Raw genomic sequence first — 17,973 nt, forward strand, 5'->3', positions numbered from 1 at the left:
AGTATTTTGGTTTTAAAGGGCCTTCCACATTCTAAATACACTTCTGTCTTAAACCCTGAGATAGCGAACGGCTGGGTTTTCATGATCAGCTATGTTAGGGGACAGGTCTTTGTTTCCGTATCTCGATCATTTTGAGAGATGTGCTTTAAATATGACTACAAGAAAATCCAGTGTCATTTCATTATGTATTCACTGTATCCCACAATGGCATTTGGTCTAAAATGTTTTTGTTTCACATTGCTGGCAAATGTGTTATTGTTCGTGAGTCGTTTCGACGACGTTTTGGTCCCTTTATCGTAAACTTTACACTCTAAAACGTTCGGGTCAGATTGACCCAGAATTGGGTCTTATTCGGTATAACCCTTTTCCGGGTCAAATTAGGACCCAGAAAGGGTCAAATATGATCCGAAAGTGGGTCATATTTTGACCCAGAAAAGGGTCCTACCGAAGGGGACCCAATTCTGGGTCAATCTGACCCTGAAGTTTTTAGAATGTACTGAGATTTTGATACTCATAACACAAGGAATAGCAGTGGATTGATCCAAGTATATAATCAACATAAATTTCACTGAGTTGATTGTTTTCAGCTGACTAAAATGATGTATAAACTGTCTGCAGTTGTTCTCAGTTAAAGCAGCACCATACACCTGTAAGGATTGGTTTGTAAGATTGGTCTCCTGAGAATTGCTTATTTCGTTCAATAGAGGGCGGCCTTCATCAGTGTTGTCTTTCAATTAATAAAATGGGGTAAATCAAAAGTCTTTTTAAAACTAGAGTGCTTCTTTTCCAGCAGGCCTAATGCATTAATAATTCTGTTTTGTTGTCTATTTTAAAGCGTGTATATTATGTTATTAAGGCCTCTGGTTCCTTTCATCAACGATGACGCTCTCCCAGTACACATGTATCTCAAATGTGTTGAAGCATCTTTTGTTTAGTGTATATCAGTGCTCTTGTATTCGATTTAGATGTGGGTAAGAACATTTCTGGAACAGAAAGAAACATAAGTTTGTCTTCCGAGTTTACAAAATTTCATTTGCTTTTTTTTTTGAGCAAGTCGTCATTATTTTGATAAATGTCACTTGGTAGGCCTAGCAACATCAAAAACTTAAAAACTTGTCTTGTGAAATCGTATGTTCGGCTAGTAGAACAGCAAACACGTTCAAAAATATCAAACTTAACTAGTAATTTTAAAGTCATCTTCAGGAGAAGTATGAATGCTCAGAGTTTTATCTGTTATAGTGTAAGTTTTCGAGTGACATCAGACGGGCCGCCACCATTAATGCATGAAAACGAATAACTACCTAGAACACACAAAAAACTGTATCTTGATGGACAGAGCCAGTAGACGCAGTGCCTAGTGTGAGAGAGTGTTACAAGAGTAGTTAGTTTGCTGCCACCAACTGTCGAGAAGGTATCCAGTTACTTCATTGTTCTTTGCGAAGACAAATCAGTGTAAAGTAGCCGTATGATCAGACATTTTTGCCGTGCTGTATGACGCACACAGCCCGATCAGCCCGCCGGAATTATTACCGACTGTCCATCTGCCGTCTGTCCATCGCAGGCCCAACGGGGCGACGGATGAGCAAAGCAAACACGCTAACGACGGTACAACGAGCCCCTAATCGCCAATTAATATTACTTTCCTCTCAGTTATTATCAGCCACCACCCACACACACACGTATGTACAGGCCTATCGCTTTTAACACGGTGGGCCGAGAACATGGAAAGACGTTTTGCAAGACTGAAGTTTCAGCGTAACTCGAGATACGATCCGCGCTTGCTACTCTGCCCACTGACCACCTGCTGTGCAATAAAGCGGCCGCCCGAATCCCCGTATCTTGGGGTCCTCGGGATTTACCTTTAAGAAAAATGATACCGACGCTCCCCTTTTGCCTCTTGTCACTGTATATTCATAATCGTGCAAAGAAAAGTGTCCAGCATACGTCGACTGAGACAAGAGCGTACGGCGAGCATACGGCTGACAGCTTTCCATGCTGTCACCCTGGGCTGAATCAAATACAATATCGGTTTTTTGTATTTTTAGGACTTGAAAATGTGAATAATTCATTAAAAGGAGAGGAGTAGTTTGCCAGTGGAACGATGTATTGATTGATTTTGTATCTGGAGCAATGATTTATCTCACAAAGAAAAAGGTAAAACGTTTTTGTGATCAAACTTATAATTCGATTTGGCCAGTTTGACTACTAATTGATCAAAGCTTCTCGGTGGCATGAACCTACTTACGGTTGAGCAAAAATTGTCGGAATTCAAAAAATCGATTAATATACGGCATGAAAAGAGCCAGGCTGGCAAGAGGAGGGGTTGGGGGCGCTAATCCGTGCAAAATATTGACAGTCGCCACGTTCAGAACCCCCCCCCCCACTGTGAGTAGTTGCTGGATACTCGTCGCTGCTTATTGCTGTAAGATGCGGATAAGAAAGGAGGGACGAGTGATCTGAATATCACCTGCACGAGACTGAATCCGAATGAGATTACCGGAAAGAGGGATGCACATCATGTAAAAGTTCCCCGAACTGTCCACCCCCAGCAAAAATATGTTTTAATAAGCAAATGCCTTCGAGAATTTATATATTTATGTAATCATGCGTTCTTTTGAAGGTCATAATATTGACATAGGTGTTTTACAGGTCAACCTCTCCCACCAAGAAGGGGGTTAAAGGCCATCAACCGTATCATTTCTCTGGACTTAATGTATCACTCGCGGCAACAACCAACACTGGGCGCTAATCGCGTGATTGTCAGCCAACGACTCAACGGATGTACGCCCGTCAGGAGTCAGCCGGCGCCTTGCCTATCACTGTTTGTTCCACTCCTTTTTGACAATGTCTAAAAAAAAAAAAAGGATGAACTTTTGGGCTGACGACAGGGGATTTAGCTGTTCATATTTAGACGGGTCTTTGTGGGAGAATTTCTTGCCTACTTGTCGCCTCCTACAAGGCTTCTTCTTGATACACGCTGCAACAAAGGTTGCGGCTGGAATGTTGGAAGGAAAATTAAATCTAACCTTCTATGATTTGTGATTGTACTATTTAAAGACTTCCTGGAACTAAATGATAAAGCGATATCTACCGCTCTCAGGTGACGAGTTCATCGAATGAAAATAAGCAAGTCACACGGCCAGGCGTAAAGATAGAAATTAAAATTTAGAATCGTGTATATCAGTAATTGTAGACCATACTTGCTTTGGACGAATGCGAGTACGCACTACTTACCGCAACCAGAGTAGGAACTCTACACGGCCAAGTGAATGAAGCCAGATTATGATATGTACATGTACATGTGACTGTGGGTGCAATAGGCCACTGGGGAAAAATTGAACCAACTGCGGCGAAAGCGCCCTCTGCGAATTATCAGGCGATGCACCAGCTAATCTCCGCCTTATACTCTTTTATTTAAGTATTTCTAAGCAACAGAACTTGGTACCAGCAACCACACCCATCCCCCAAAACACCTTTTGCAAGGAAACAAATTTCTTAGTCTAAAGTAAACAAGTCGCTGCCTTCTTTTGCAACGAATACGTCTGAGCTGCCAAATAGATGAAAATGCCTTAATTTATTATCAATATCATTCACTATAACAACTCACAACGGTCACCTGACCCCCATCTTGGAAACTGAGAAACATTTTTGCCACATATCAGCGCAAAGGAATTATGCAACAGTAATACCGACCACACAAGGTACAGTAGCCTCAACTCCTCTACCTCTAGCCTCTCCCACACGACACCAGTACCCCTTTGCCGGCTCCCGGCCAGCATTCCGCGGTGCGACCACTGCCTCCTTGGACCATCTACCATCGTTGATGAGCAGTTTCCAACCCTCCCCCCCGGTCGTCAGGGAGATGTTGGAATTTTGTTTTGACACAATGTCCAGGGATAACAAACAAGCAACATTATGTACAGGGCTTACGTACCGATGGATCTGAGCAGCAAACATTTGAAAATATTGTGAACCGAGGGCGCCTCTTAAGTTCATGTTTAATCAACAAGGTCCAGTTAAACGCAGCCAGCCATTCCACGTTTCGTTTTACATTAAAAAAAACAGTGACATTAAAGTGGCAACTTTGGACGACCTTTTTCAAATGTCTGCTTTTTGCCTACTCCTTTTACCTTTTTGATCGTTTGTCTAGATTCTGAAACGGCTCGACCACGTGGAGAGGCCATGCAACCCTCCCAAAAAGAGAAAATAAAATCAAAACGATGCCAAATGACACAAGTCAACTTGGTTATACACTCCGTCCCTGGTGACATAGCTAAGACTTCTCGGGGGGCAGAGTACTGGCACACTACGGAGGCCTGTTTTCACAGAGGACATAATTCCATGTCACCTCCACCGGCCCCCTCCCCAATAGTAGTTCCCGGCTCTACATGCCAACGCCCTCTATCATTGCACTTTACAAAAGACTGGTTCCCTGTAAACAATCTTTGCCTAAATGAGATCGAAGGCGACAGGGATCCCGTTCGAATGCTTTGGCTGCGGCTTGAAGTTGCATTACTCTACAGGTAGTGGCTATAGGCACTGCCGTAGAGATATGTGTAATTTCCAGCCGCAGCCAAACAAATCGAACACGACCAGTGAACGGTGTGAAGTCTGAATTTGGGTAAATATTTCATTTTCAGGATTATAACATAATTACGGGAGTAAAAATTGCAAAATCAAAATTGTATATCAACCCTAACAGTCCCAAATCCTCCAGTTTCAATACGATTTTACGTACACCCTTGGGGGTTGGGTTACGCACAGAAAGACTACTGAGCCAGCTACTGAGCCAGCTACTTTCTCATCGTAGAATTCCCTAAAGTGACCTATTGGCTATCAGACAGCAAAAACTAATTTTGGATTTTTGCCTTGCCCGAAGTGTATTTTGTATAGGCCTACTCAGTGTATGCCCCCGAAGGCTTGTGAAAAAACCACAAGCGTACTCGGGTGGGACTCGAACCCACGACCTCCTACTAATTCACATCAGGCCTATCAGGTGGGGCAAAATCCAAATTAATTCCATCTCCCTGGCGCAAATACTAAATAGACTGAAATAGTTGTTTGCGGTCCCGCTGCTAGTGCTACATCTGATTAGAACCAACCAGCACCGCACCGGCAAGCTTGGTGGTCAAATGGTTAAGATGTCTGCACTAGTTAGCAGGAAGTTGTGGGTTCAAGTCCCACCTGATTACGCTTGTGGTTTTTTCACAAGCCTTCAGTGGCATACACTGAGTATACAGTGTTTAAATACACATCAGGCAGGGCAAAAATCCAACATTAATTCTATCTCCCCGGTGCAAATCCATCTTTGAAAAGAAAGCAAAAACATGTCCAGAAAAGTTCAATTTAGGAAGGAAAAACACCAAGTTGTTTACATAGAAAACACTTAGAAATTTTCAGACCAGTCTCATAGGGTTTGTGCACAGGATGTCGAATGGCATCCGTATATATTGCTACTCTTTCCACCCATTTTTATAGTGGTGCTTTCTTTGCCTTTCGTCTCGGCCTTTCATCTTGGCCATGTCAGCGGCTCAGGTTAGTCTCATGGTTTGATTTCCAGCATGTCCAGCTCAGTCCACTGTGGACTGGGTTTTCAGTCCCTGCTTGATTCCGTGGATTTTACCCGTGACTATTCTTCTGGGGTTCCACTCCTAGAGTATCAGACATTATGAGTTACAGTATCTTTTGAGCAGTCAACAAGAAATGCTTAATTGTTTCATTGACAGGAACCACAATGTTAACTAGAAATAACTGGCGATTCTTCCAGTCTTGGTTGGAGGTTGCTCGCCAGCACAACGCACCGCCACAGTGCCTCAGACGCAGATTATCCAGAGCCCAATCTCTTTCACCGTTTCCACAAACTGAAATCGTGCCACAAATCAGAAAACTCTCCACTGCAGTGCTTTCAAGCAGCTGTGTTTTACAGTCACCAAGATTGAAACCGGGCCGGCTGAGATGTGACACTGTCCTGACAAGTCGACTGAAGACTTTGCCATGTCGGCACGACGGCCAAATTTATTCTACTGTCGGATTCAAGACATCGGCCCCTCATCAGGCCATCCCTCCATTACTTGTTCTCTTATTTGTGAAGCCAATTGCAAAGTTGACAGCTATTTTAAGTGGACGGTGAGTCACTCCTTGATTCCAAAGAGAATTGCTGTTCATTGTTTTTACCACTGCAGAATGAGTTGACAGCGAAGATGAAATATCCATAAACATTTCTCAACATCTGGCAACACATACCTATGTCAGAAAGGCCTTACAAAATTTGGAAACACCTAGCCCAAAAGAGTTTGAATAAAATGGTGCAAATATGGACTCAAACCTGAGGGGAATAAGGTTTCTGTCTCACCAGTTGAATCATCCTCCCCCCCACTTTCTCATGGTGAAAAAAAATTTATGTGGATTGTGAATAATTTTTCAGACTTCTCCACAGCCAAAATGTAAAATAGCAGGCAAAAAGGAAGAATTTTTTTTTTATGTCATAAATTTGCCATTTACATAAGGTCATACTGGAGCAAAACACATTATTACTGATCTTGAACATCGCCCTCAAGCGTCATTTTGTTCTTGAAATGGTGGAATGGGATAAGGTTACACTAACTGATTGAAAAATGGCTGTAAATTACAGTATTTTGAGACGACCCAGCCAATGATAGATTAAAGTTGCACCATTGACCTTTTCATGCCTAAGCAAACGTGCAGACTTGGGAACTGAAATGGCTTCTTACCTAAAATTGTCACAACTCACCCTGTATTGTACATGTACATGTCTGCTGTTGCTATCGCTAGGGGCTTTCCAGAGCTACAGTGATGCTCAAATTTGTCTCTGTAGAATTCAAAAATTATCCATGCATGTCCAGTCTTCAGTGCTAGAGCGACATCTACCCCCCCCCATCTACCACTGTTTACAATCTTTGACCAGTTGTTGAAGATCTTTGCAACCAGTGTTCCTAGTCTTCTTATTTTTGCCCCATGCTGGCAAAGAGAATGCCAACCTCCAAATGCGACCTGGCATGAAGTGGCATTCCACGCTTTCCTTTTTTGAGGGTTCAAAGTCAAAATATTGAAGTGGAGGTCAGTGTTGTCATTTTGTAATATTTGGAAAGAGTAATCCGTCTGTTTAATTTTTATTTTTTTTCCCAGGATCAGATATTTAAAAATGACATTTTCTCAGCAATTTCGATGACAGCATCATTCCTGCCTGGTCAGAAATATTGAAACAATGTCAGAAACAAAGACGCAAAGCTGCCAGAATAATGTCACATTGTCACCTTATATTTTTACCCAAGTGTTCCATGTACATACCTTTGGAAAGCTCTCCTTTTGCTGTTTTTAAAAATGCCAATATCGCAATTTCTGAAAATTCCAACTTTCAGCTCACTTTGTGGTGATAGGTCACATATGCATGTATGGTCTTCACATGAAATCCTGACTTCTGAAGTTCATTTTGGATTGCTGAGGTTGCTCATTGGTCACAAACTTGACGTTCACTTAGTGAAGGACGACCAAATTTGAGAGATGCTTGCTAATGCCCTCACAGTACCTTCCGAAACTGGTGGAGAGCTCTACCCCACAACAAGCGGCAGTACTTCTATGAGTCCCTGCGCAGGCATAAGTACAAGATCCTGGCAGCGCTGCTGGGGCTGACGGGTGTCTGCTCGGTCTACTACTACAGTCACTTGCAGACAACGCCGTTCACCAACAGGAAGCGCTTCATTGCCTTCACGGATAGCCAGTTTAAGAAGATTGCCGCCTCTGAGTATGAAAAAGTAAGCGTGGCATTTGCTCCAAACCTTTTGGATTGTGGATGCAGTTTTCCATTTTTCCCCACCTGTGCATTTTCTAGTTCTTTGTAATTTTGTCATGTTGCATTTGAGTTGGAAAGGAAAGGCCCTCAAATCTGAAAATTTAATCAATCAATCAGTTCAATCAAATCAATTTCAAATATTGCATTCAGAACAGTTTCAGTTTACACAGATTTATGTCTTGCCAAGAATTACTGAAGAACTCCAAGAGCTGAAATTACTCATTGTAGAGTATCACATTTTAATAGTGAGATGTTTGGGAATCAGGGCAAATGTGTCCTTAGGCTAGGTACTTTGCAGCGATTGCTTCCCTGCTAGGCTGGTGTCGGTGGTTGATTAAACCTTGGTCTTGGCAAAGGAGTGTTGGCTGGCAGCCTCAACCTCTCCTTCAAGAGATGAGTTATTAGAAGGAATACAATCATGCTTGAAGGCTTCACCGTCGTCCCTCTCAGACCACATTATCCAGTTTTACAGTACAAAGAAATTTTCACTTTTTGGCTGCTTTTGCGCTATTCAAATAGATGAAGTCATTGCATGCAGAAAAGTCTGTGCACAGTTCCCACCCGCTCTACTTGACGATAGCCAAGCTGGTGATAAAAATCACCGAGGCTAACAGCGACATTCCCGAGATTCGAGATCGCACCTGGACCATACACATCATAGACAAGGACGTCAAGAATGCATTTGTCCTGCCAGTGAGTAGCTGTCAGAAAAATCATGTCGTTTCTTGTGAAATTGGTCATAAAGTCCTATGATTAAAATGCTCCAGCAAATGTCATTCAATACCATATATTGACCAAAACAGTAACAAGCCATCAAGTTTCACTAATTTTGTCGGTGTTGCAGAATGGGGAAATTTTTGTCTTTGCTGGTATCCTGAAAGCAGTGACCAATGAAGACCAGTTGGGAGCCGTACTGGCACATGAGATAGCCCATGTTGTACTCAATCATGCGGTAAGTTGCTAGACTCCGTATGACTGAATGATGCAATGCCAAAAGCCAGTATTTTAAACAGAAATGGAAAGACAGAAATTCTGTTGCATTGTCAGTCACAGTTTTCATGATCATGTGTACTGAAAATTTCCCACAGAAAAAAATAAACGATTGAAAATTATACTGTCAACCCCAACTCACCTCCAAAATCCACCAAAGGGTCATGTTTGTTGGAATTATTGGTTGTCATTTTCATTTTGTCAGAAATTGTCATTAGGTAGGAATGTGCCCAACCTGCGTACAAAGACAATGCGGGGCTCCATTTTGTTTCTGACCTGTCGCATGTTGTCCATTTGTATTGTGATTTACGCAGGCAGAGCAGGTCAGCTTCACCCAGTTTGTGGACGTACTCCTTATCGTTGTTCTTGCTGCCCTGTGGGCTTTCCTCCCCAGTGATGGGTTAGCCGTCGTAGCCACTTGGTTCAAAAGCAAAGTTGTAGAGGTAAAAGGCACAAATGAAGAAATTCAAAATGAACGAACGACATCTATGTGAGCAGGATTTTTAACTTTTGTCCAGGAAGAAAGGAGCATCCCAGTATCAGCATGGCTTTGGGAATGAATTGTGGAAAAATGAGATCGCTTTATGTCAGCCAAGTTTTGAATGGATTTTGAGCTTACAAACGTCAAACTCACTAAGGAGAGGCAGAGAGTGGAAATTTAAGTCAGTGACGTGCGCAAGTGTAAGGTGGGTCAACTTCTGTTAAATAAGTTTGCATTATCTGATCAATTCCAGCTGCTACTTGAAATGCCCTACAGCCGTAGTCTGGAGACAGAAGCGGATCGAGTGGGTCTCATACTTGCTGCTAAGGTAGGCACAGGGTACCACACCCCTATCCTTCTCACCACACACCCACCCACCCCACCCTCCTGCACCCTCCCCCCATTACTTCCTCCCTCTCGTCTCCCTTCAGGAAGACATTCTTAAGTATGATCTACCTTTCGGAGGCCCCATTTTGAATTGATCCCTTTAACCTTATTCTCTTACCAAGAGCTGTTTTGACGTTCGAGAGTGCAAAGCCTTCTGGGAGCTCATGGCCCTGCGGAGTGACGCCGGCGAGGAAGACACTGTAGACATTGAATGGTTGAGTACGCACCCTACCCACCAGAACAGAGCTGACAGTCTGGGTGCGCACATGCTCGAGGTAAGTCAACCGAGGGAAGGAGTGCAGTCTTATTATAAATACTGTAATTGGCACTGAAGGGCACGTTCATGACAGCTGAGAGCAAGTTTGAGCACAGACCATTTCTTGATCACTGGGTTGATTTTCCCTGGTGACCTCTGCACAAAAATTGCCCGGGATGCCAGGCAAAATCGGCAAATGATTAACAAAATGTTTGCGTTTATACTTGTCCTTATGCATAAGGCATTTTTTACATATGCATGTGCAAATGGTGCGGCTCTGCCTGGCCCCATGTTGAGGGGACAACTACTTTGTGGTGTGTGTGATTGCAATTTTTATCACAGAGGCATAGCTGTACACAGAAGCCAAACATGATCTGTATTTGACCTACCTATGAATAGGGATCATCAGAAATGGTCTGTGGACAGGTATTAAAGGGTATGTTTGCAGCTTGGAAAAGCTGTCCGTTTTGCATGGCTGTCTCAAAAAACATATGAAGAATATTTTGATGTGAAACGCTCATTGCTTACTGTGTGTCAGGTAAAATAACCATGCAAACCTGTTACTTTTCCTGCATTTTTCCTGCAGTGAAATACGCATCCCGTAAATGCACTATGTTGTATGATCCTCAATACCAAATAAAAAATTCATGTGCAGTGTGCTATGCTCTTCAAATTCCAGGGCCATCTTGCTCATTAGCCTTAAGGAGTCCAACCAATTCATGTGACTTGCTCTTGGCCAATCAGAAGACTGGATTTACGTGGTAGATGATCTGATGAGATTTTGTCTTCCTCTCCTCCCCCCCACTTTCCAACGGTGACAGGTTTTGAAACTGAGGGAAGAGTGCAAGTGCCCGCCATTGCCGGCCGTGGATCCGTCGGCGGTTGTCGCCAAGCAGCGGCAGATTCTCCTGGAGAAGCAGGAGAGACGAAGGAAGGAACCCCCCAGCATCTCAGGAATCCGCATCACATCCTAGAACTCGGAGCCAGGATTCAGTTGGGGCCACATTGTCAAACTTTCAAAGTTTATCCAACCCTGGCATCCCACTAAGCGCCTTCAGGTTTACCTAGCTCATTATCGTCCACTTTTTATTAGCGCACTTTGTTTGCAGCATTCAATCAGTTTGTACAATTCCTGTGAGATTGTCAGTACTTTCAGGAAAGAAGGACCTGCAAGATCTTATGCAAACATAAGCTCACTATCTCCACAAACTAACACACAAGTGGGTAATTCCAGAAATTAGGGGAGTTCAGAACACATTTTTTAATTTCCTAGAGTGAATTAATGCAAATTACCTGTCAAACAAATAGTAATAGTTTGAAATCAATTCCGATGATATTTCCATCTCAAATAACAAAGGTCAGATGTAACAGGGACACCAAAATGTCACGCTTTTGGACCCCTAATTTCTGGAGTTAACCACGCACTGGATAATTCTGGTTCCCTAAGACACAATGGTATGTGTACACATTTCGCATACTGAAGTGTAAATTAAAGATATTAGTTGCCAGGAACCAATGCACAAGCATTTTTGTGGAGGTACAATTCAGAGAAAATGTTGTAAGAGGTTTGACTCGAAGTCACTCCATCTGTGTACAAGTTCTTGTGGAGTGTTGTTGCATTCAGCAAAGCATCTTTCTAACTTTGAAAATAAAGAACAGTTTCAGTTTGTGGAAACGAAATGTCCCCGGTACACAGGCAGGCACTTGTGTGTCAGTAAATAAAGATGAAAGTTACAGGAACTGTAAATTGTCCATGCAAGGTTCACACACAAGCCCCACACTGTTTAAGTTTGTGATGTTGGTGACGATAAATTTCAGGAACTGATTATATTTTGTTCCCAAAAATCGTAAGAACCCTGAAATCTATCATGCATTTTTCAAATGAGAGCAGCTGCTTTTACATAACTTCCATAACCATTTGTCGTGATGTAGAACATCCTTTATACTCTGTCAAATTTTCTTGGAATTCATATTTACAAATGTAAGCAAAGTTTGCAGTGCTTGTAATCTTTTTACAAGTTTCCTTGTACGTGGTTACATCTCTGTCTAATCAAACAAGATGTTACAGATCATGAAATAAAATTCACTGTAAATTTTATTTGTTCCTGGAGAAATATCACAAATAAATGGTTTTTGACATTTTTACATATTGCTTTTTGAATGATCATCAGGTATTGAGAGGATAAATTTAATTAATAAATGATCTATGATGTCATGATGAATTTTTTGGATTTCCCAACAACCAAAATGTATTCAATAGCTCTCGAAAAAGGATAGGACAATAAAAAGCCATAAATATGCCATTCTGATGTAAGTCTTCCTGAATGTGATACATATTTAAGATGTACATGTACATCTGTATCACGACCATGACCGGATTTGTGCAACCTTTGTACCCCAGTTGTACCCAAGAACACAACCAAGAAGAGCTTGCTGCCCCATGGTCTGCAGCCCCCCAGTGACCTGAAGACCAATGCAGCGATCAAATTTCAACCCAGATACTGGAGTATTCCTTTACTTGATTGTTGACTTTGTTCGATTTTGTGACCTAAGTAAACCATTGTGGGTTTGTTGCAGGAAACAGCAGGAATCGCAAAACAATGTGCACCAAACTGTAAAAGACCTGTACAATTTATTTCAAAAATCTAACGGATCCTACAGTAATCTCTGTGTTTTTAAGCAAAATTTATGACTTCCAAAAATTCTATTCTGAATTCTATCTCTAAACATTTGCTTTCATTGCTTCACTCAAACAGTGCCATTTGAAAAATTTTACAATTAATGCAAACAATTGCAAATAAAAGCTCATATCTTACGAGGGATTGCATTAAGAAATGAACACAAGCAGCATTTATGCATTGTGGCTTAAAAGGGTGGCACACACTGTGTAAAAATGCCTTCTTAGCTCTACTTTAAAATCTAAGGCCGTGTCTGAAACGGGCTTCCAGAGCTACGGCTAGGTCTATTGTCTATGCATCTCTGCACATTTCTAATGGAGGGAAGACGTAGACCTAGCCAACAGATTCGGATGCAGCCTAAAATTAAAGATATTGTGCTTTGAAAAAATGCCACCGTTCACCGACCACCCACATTGTGGGCAGAAATTAAATTTACTTCAGATATGGTAATAAAAACATGTATTATAAAGTATGTTAGTAAAGCACCGATATGGTGTTCCGGAGGTTGCAGGCTCAAATCCCGCTCCAGACAATTTCTTTGTTCATCTGTATAATTAATAATTAAGCACCTCCTCAGTTTCCCTATACAGTTTGATGATTTGAATAATAAGTATTTACAACTTGTTACATCACATCCTACTTTAAAAGGTGACTGCATTTCAACGATGCGGATTTTGAGACAGGGAGAACACCAAAATTATAATACATCACACGTCAGTCTTAGAGACATACATTCAACCTTCAGTCGGTTCTAAAAAATGGCTCAGGTGTCAGAACCCCCCTGATCTGAATTCCAAGTTAAATACATCATTTTGGGGAAAAAAATATTTCAGCTTTACAAAACTAAAATAAATGGCAGGTGGAGAACCATCACTTCCTTCTGTGCTTTCTGGCGCGGTGTAGGCCGCCTAGGCTGGGGTGGAGAAGTCGGACAGTTTCTTTGGGCAGGCTGGTCATCGGGACGGCCCGTTGGGCCTCCCTGTGGACATCGCACTCGCTAACCCAGGAATCCGGGATGCTGCAATATGAACAACACATCAAAAGTCGAGTGAAGAATGGAAATCTCTTTCCCAGTAAATCTAGGGTTGTAACAACCGAGTTTCTGATTGAAAAATTGTTGTTCAAAGGAATTTCCTAAAATCAAATGTGATTTCTTCAAGGTGGTTAATGGATATGACTTAATTTGTTGCTAACCTAGATATTCAAAACTATGGTTGGATTTCATTGCAAAATCTGGGAAAGTTTGAGCAGGCACCTACATGTTCTCCGGTGTCCAATGCAACAGAACCTTGACTTCGTCGTCGTGATCAACTCGCCTCCCAACCACCTGAAATAATGATAGCCAAAGAAATAAATCACCACAATAAAAACGATAAAAACCAAAGCAAGATCGATAATTTTGTTAACATCCCTGCATATCTTTTCTGAAGGATGTCTTTAGTAACAACCAAACTAACCACAGGTTTGAAGTACCCACTGACTGGCAGATCAAGGCCAGTAATTTTAACATCAGTCTGGCATTATCAATACCACTACAAGCCAGGTGGTCTCGGGCACATCCCTGTGAGTTACTCAGAAATTTTCGTAAAAAAACAAGCTGCGCAACCTTAACTCTCTTTGAATTAAAGATACATGTCCAATCAGGTGTATTACATAACTTTCAAGACAGTAAATTGAGAGTTATTTTTAAATTGAGAGTAATTTAAACAGAGTAATTTAAACAAAACAGTTGGTACGTAATCACTTTTGCGACAGCATTGGTCTTGTAACTTTGTGTTCTAGTCCAGTAAATTTTCTGAGGTACTGGCCCTCCAGTCCAATGTTCTTTTTTAATGAAAGTTGACCCCTGCTAAACTAAGAGCCAGTGTTGAATTCGAGTCCATCACAAGTCCCTTCACAAGGCCAGTCATAAGTAACAGGGTGAACAATGACAAAGGAATGCTTCTGTCACAGCTCATTTGAACAGCTTGTGAATTGGCTCAGGTCTGAATGACTTGTGACTTACAGGGACTGGCAGGGACTTATGATGGACTCAAATACAACACTGCTAAGGGCAATTAATAACATAAGCATCTCAAGAAGTGCTACTTGACACAAGGAGCTGATTTCAAGCCAACACCCAGCTTTGCCCTCCTCGCTAAAGTCACATCAAAGTTTCCGGCCCAAGGACGTCACTCCACAACAGGGACACCCGCTGTCCTCACCTTACTGTGAAAGAGAATGTTCTTCCCCTGCCCTGCTGTGTCAATCTGGGTAGAGGTGTTCATCGCTACCAGCTGGTGGTGAAGTCTGTCCATGATGCAGGTATCAAAGAAGTCGTCTGTCTTAGCTAGAGAGTTATAATTGAGATCAATGTGACAATACATGTAGTTGGCATATGTAACATCTCATTGGCTTCTTAATGGCTTCTTAAGCTGTGTGACATGGGCCCATTTCTCTACTCCAATCAAAAAGTGATTTGGATATTTCTACTCTGTACATGACTAGGAACGGTTCTCATTTTACATTTTACAAAATTTCCTCCCTCACTTGAATCTGTTAATTCAAAAAAAAAAGGAGAAGCTAAACTCTGCTGAGTCTAACAGCATCCCATCTGTCTTCTAAAATCCATCTTCTAAAATCTCTTTGACCTAACAAGATCTTGTGTTGAACATTTTCTGTTGATCTCAGCACATAGCCATACACTCTAGCCACATCTAAATCAACTGGCTACGACTAGAAGTGACACCTGCATCTATTGGAAGAGTAGCTACAGCTACTAGCCAATGCCTTCCATAAGCTCTGGTGATATTTCCAGTCAGAGCCACAACTCTAAGAGAGATGAGGCATCTTCAGCAAAGTGGATTGTGTTTACTTTGTTGGCCAAAGAATAAAACTTTCTCAGAGTAGTATTTAACCTTATTGCCTCTGAAACCCAGGGCACTGTGTAACCAACCAACCCAACTGACCCCATTCATGCTGTGTGTTGGCAATGTTTCAAACTGTCAAATTTGTTGCCGACTCCACAAACTGTTACTTGATGGTGCTTATGCTATGCATACCCCTCTCACATCAGATTCAAAGAACTGCGTAAGACTAGTTTTTACAAACAGTAACTGAGAGCATTGCTTAAGCACACTCAGTGCATTGTTGTGTTTATGAAATGACAACTTTCCTCCATTGCCAAAGTTAAAAAAGGTTTCCAAGAACACTTTTTTTCATCATCCTTCTTAATCTATTGAAATTGATTGAGTTCATACATACAAAACCATTTAAAGTGTTTTTCTTTGAAATGAGAAACACGTCAGTGTTTGCAATACGCTTGCAAACACAGGTTTCAATTTGTGAAACCAAATCTATTAATTATGCAGTTTTCACAAAGTGTCTTTGCACAATAAATGTATTTCAGTTCATAACAACGATGACAAAGTATTTGGTTTAGGTTCACACATACTATGCAGTGATGCACTGCAACTCAAGTCAACACGCTTGAAATACTAAAACGAACTTGGCTGCAAAGCTCGGGAAAGGGTGGGGGAAGGTACCTCTTGCGCAATTTACCTTGCGAGACTCGCCGCTTGAATTTAAGCCTCTTCTTCTTCATGAGTCGGCCGGGGCTGTCCTCCTTGCTGCGGGGCGTCTTCTGGGAGGCCTGCTCACTCAGGTGGGTCTGGACGTGGCGCAGCAGCCCGCCTTCCGTCGGGAAGCTCATGGTGCAGCCGGCCAGGATGCAGCGGAACGGCCGGTCGCCGCAGTGGAGCAGGACGTGCTTGAAGAGCCAGGAACGGGAGCTGGAGGGGGTGTTGAAGCATTTACAGCCATCCCAGAGGCAAACATACTTCTTGACGCCTTTGTCCACCTTGTGAAATAAACAACCCACACAAAAATATCAGTCAGAGCTTTTAGATGTACAAAATAGGTCCTCAAAACCTGCACTATAGAGACCTCATGTGCTCTCCGGTCCACACAAAGGATAACTTCAACGACACCACCGTTCCCAGGGCAGTCAGAACAATTCCAACTACAGTGCTGCAGGGCCAGCCCAAAGTCATCCTGCAGAACCCACGGTTGGGATCGTCTGATGCAACGGCAGAGCACTATCATCACTTTGTTTTACCTGTTTCTGAGCATGCTCGATCCTGACGTGGTCGGCCAGATCGGCGCTGGTTTCGAACTGAATATTGCACGATTCCCAGCGGCAGATGTAACTGACGACCTTCTTCTGAGAGGTGGGCGTGGTGCATCCAGAGCCGCTGGGCTGGTTGGACGTCAGTGAGGAATCACTGCCACTGTTACTACCAGGCATTCTGGGTTTATTGCTAATCAGCCTTGAGTACAAAAAATGACCGTTACTCCAAATCATTACATAGTGGATGTTCATTGGTTGGGAACTAACTGACACATGCTTTACAAATTCAATCATGTCAAGTGTGATTATTGATTAGACTTTGGATTCCTCTGCTTAGTTATTTCAAAGTGTATAAAAAGCTAATGTTATGTTGAATTATGCAAATAAGACAAGTAAAAAAAAATAGAACCTGCTGCTTGCGTGTGACTGTTTGTACTTGAACGTCAATGACTGATTTGTACTGGAGTGAGTGACAGTGCAAAACACAAAACTAAACAAAGATTAATATATTTATCTTGTTCATAGTCTTTTCATTTTCCTTCAGGCAAAAGACACCATGGATACAGAAGTGTACAGCGGGAGGGAGCTTGGCCATCGGCCGGACATATGACTTAATGCCACTGCCAATAACCAGTTAACTACCAGTTTGGAAAATGATGTTTTACGTCTCCGTTACCATGCCATTACGATGTCACTTCATATGTTTTACGACAGCGAAGTTAAATGTGAAATAAACATGTACTTTCAATTACCTTGTTCCTTGATCTCCAGCTCATCGCGGCCACCGCGGAACTCCGGCATTTACACCAGTGGTGGCGGCGGAGTTCGAATTAAACGTTTACATGTTCTTTGTTCCAGGTTTTACATGAAATAGTCGTCGTTAGCATTGTTAGCTTATTCCAATTACTTAATGGGGAGGTATGGAAAATCTGTAGGGTAAACTTCTGGGTTTAACAGCAGAAAATGCAACGATTTCTATTTTTTTGTCAAGTTCAAGTATATTTTTAGTATACTTTTGGTGATTCTTTTGAATAAATCCGTGCTGATGGGTGATCTGTGTGATACATTAAAAGCTGTAGTAGTCGGAATTACCGTGTCATAATGAAACAATCCAAATTGCGAGATTCCCTAAGCGAATTAATGATTATTTCTCTGAGTCAAGGAAGGAGGCCCGTCTATTGTGAAGGACATAGCCCTGTCCTAATTTGGAAGCCAGTGGTCGGTTGATTCCCTTAAGTTTGTGTATTATTGCCAACCGTAGCC

General features: G+C 42.1%; 2 protein-coding genes across 3 annotated transcripts; one reads left to right on the forward strand and one right to left on the reverse strand.

Annotated features, from left to right (window-relative positions):
* The first annotated feature begins 4,465 nt into the window (after positions 1-4,465).
* Positions 4,466-12,140, forward strand: LOC110978523 (metalloendopeptidase OMA1, mitochondrial-like). 2 transcript variants are annotated; one of them, XM_022233585.2, is made up of 9 exons: positions 4,466-4,621; positions 5,727-6,126; positions 7,544-7,772; positions 8,330-8,503; positions 8,655-8,762; positions 9,115-9,243; positions 9,535-9,609; positions 9,791-9,943; positions 10,746-12,140. In XM_022233585.2, the coding sequence occupies exons 2-9, from the start codon at positions 5,735-5,737 to the stop codon at positions 10,896-10,898; spliced, it is 1,413 nt and encodes a 470-aa protein (XP_022089277.2). In that variant the 5' UTR covers positions 4,466-4,621; positions 5,727-5,734; the 3' UTR covers positions 10,899-12,140. The 2 variants fall into 2 exon arrangements, with proteins under 2 accessions (XP_022089277.2, XP_086999866.1); XM_087143740.1 differs by lacking the exon at positions 9,115-9,243.
* Positions 12,141-12,527: 387 nt separating this feature from the next.
* LOC110978519 (zinc finger protein aebp2-like) lies at positions 12,528-17,712 on the reverse strand. The gene is made up of 6 exons (XM_022233579.2): positions 17,463-17,712; positions 16,699-16,909; positions 16,143-16,440; positions 14,807-14,931; positions 13,862-13,929; positions 12,528-13,620 (listed from the first exon to the last, which is right to left on the reverse strand). Exons 2-6 carry the CDS (start codon positions 16,885-16,887, stop codon positions 13,473-13,475), a joined length of 828 nt encoding a protein of 275 aa, XP_022089271.1. The 5' UTR covers positions 16,888-16,909; positions 17,463-17,712; the 3' UTR covers positions 12,528-13,472.
* Between the last annotated feature and the right edge of the window lie 261 nt (positions 17,713-17,973).

The sequence above is a fragment of the Acanthaster planci genome, linkage group LG12 (assembly GCF_054643075.1).
Source record: "Acanthaster planci isolate LZ-2023a linkage group LG12, COTS_SCS, whole genome shotgun sequence".
Lineage (NCBI taxonomy): Eukaryota > Metazoa > Echinodermata > Asteroidea > Valvatida > Acanthasteridae > Acanthaster > Acanthaster planci.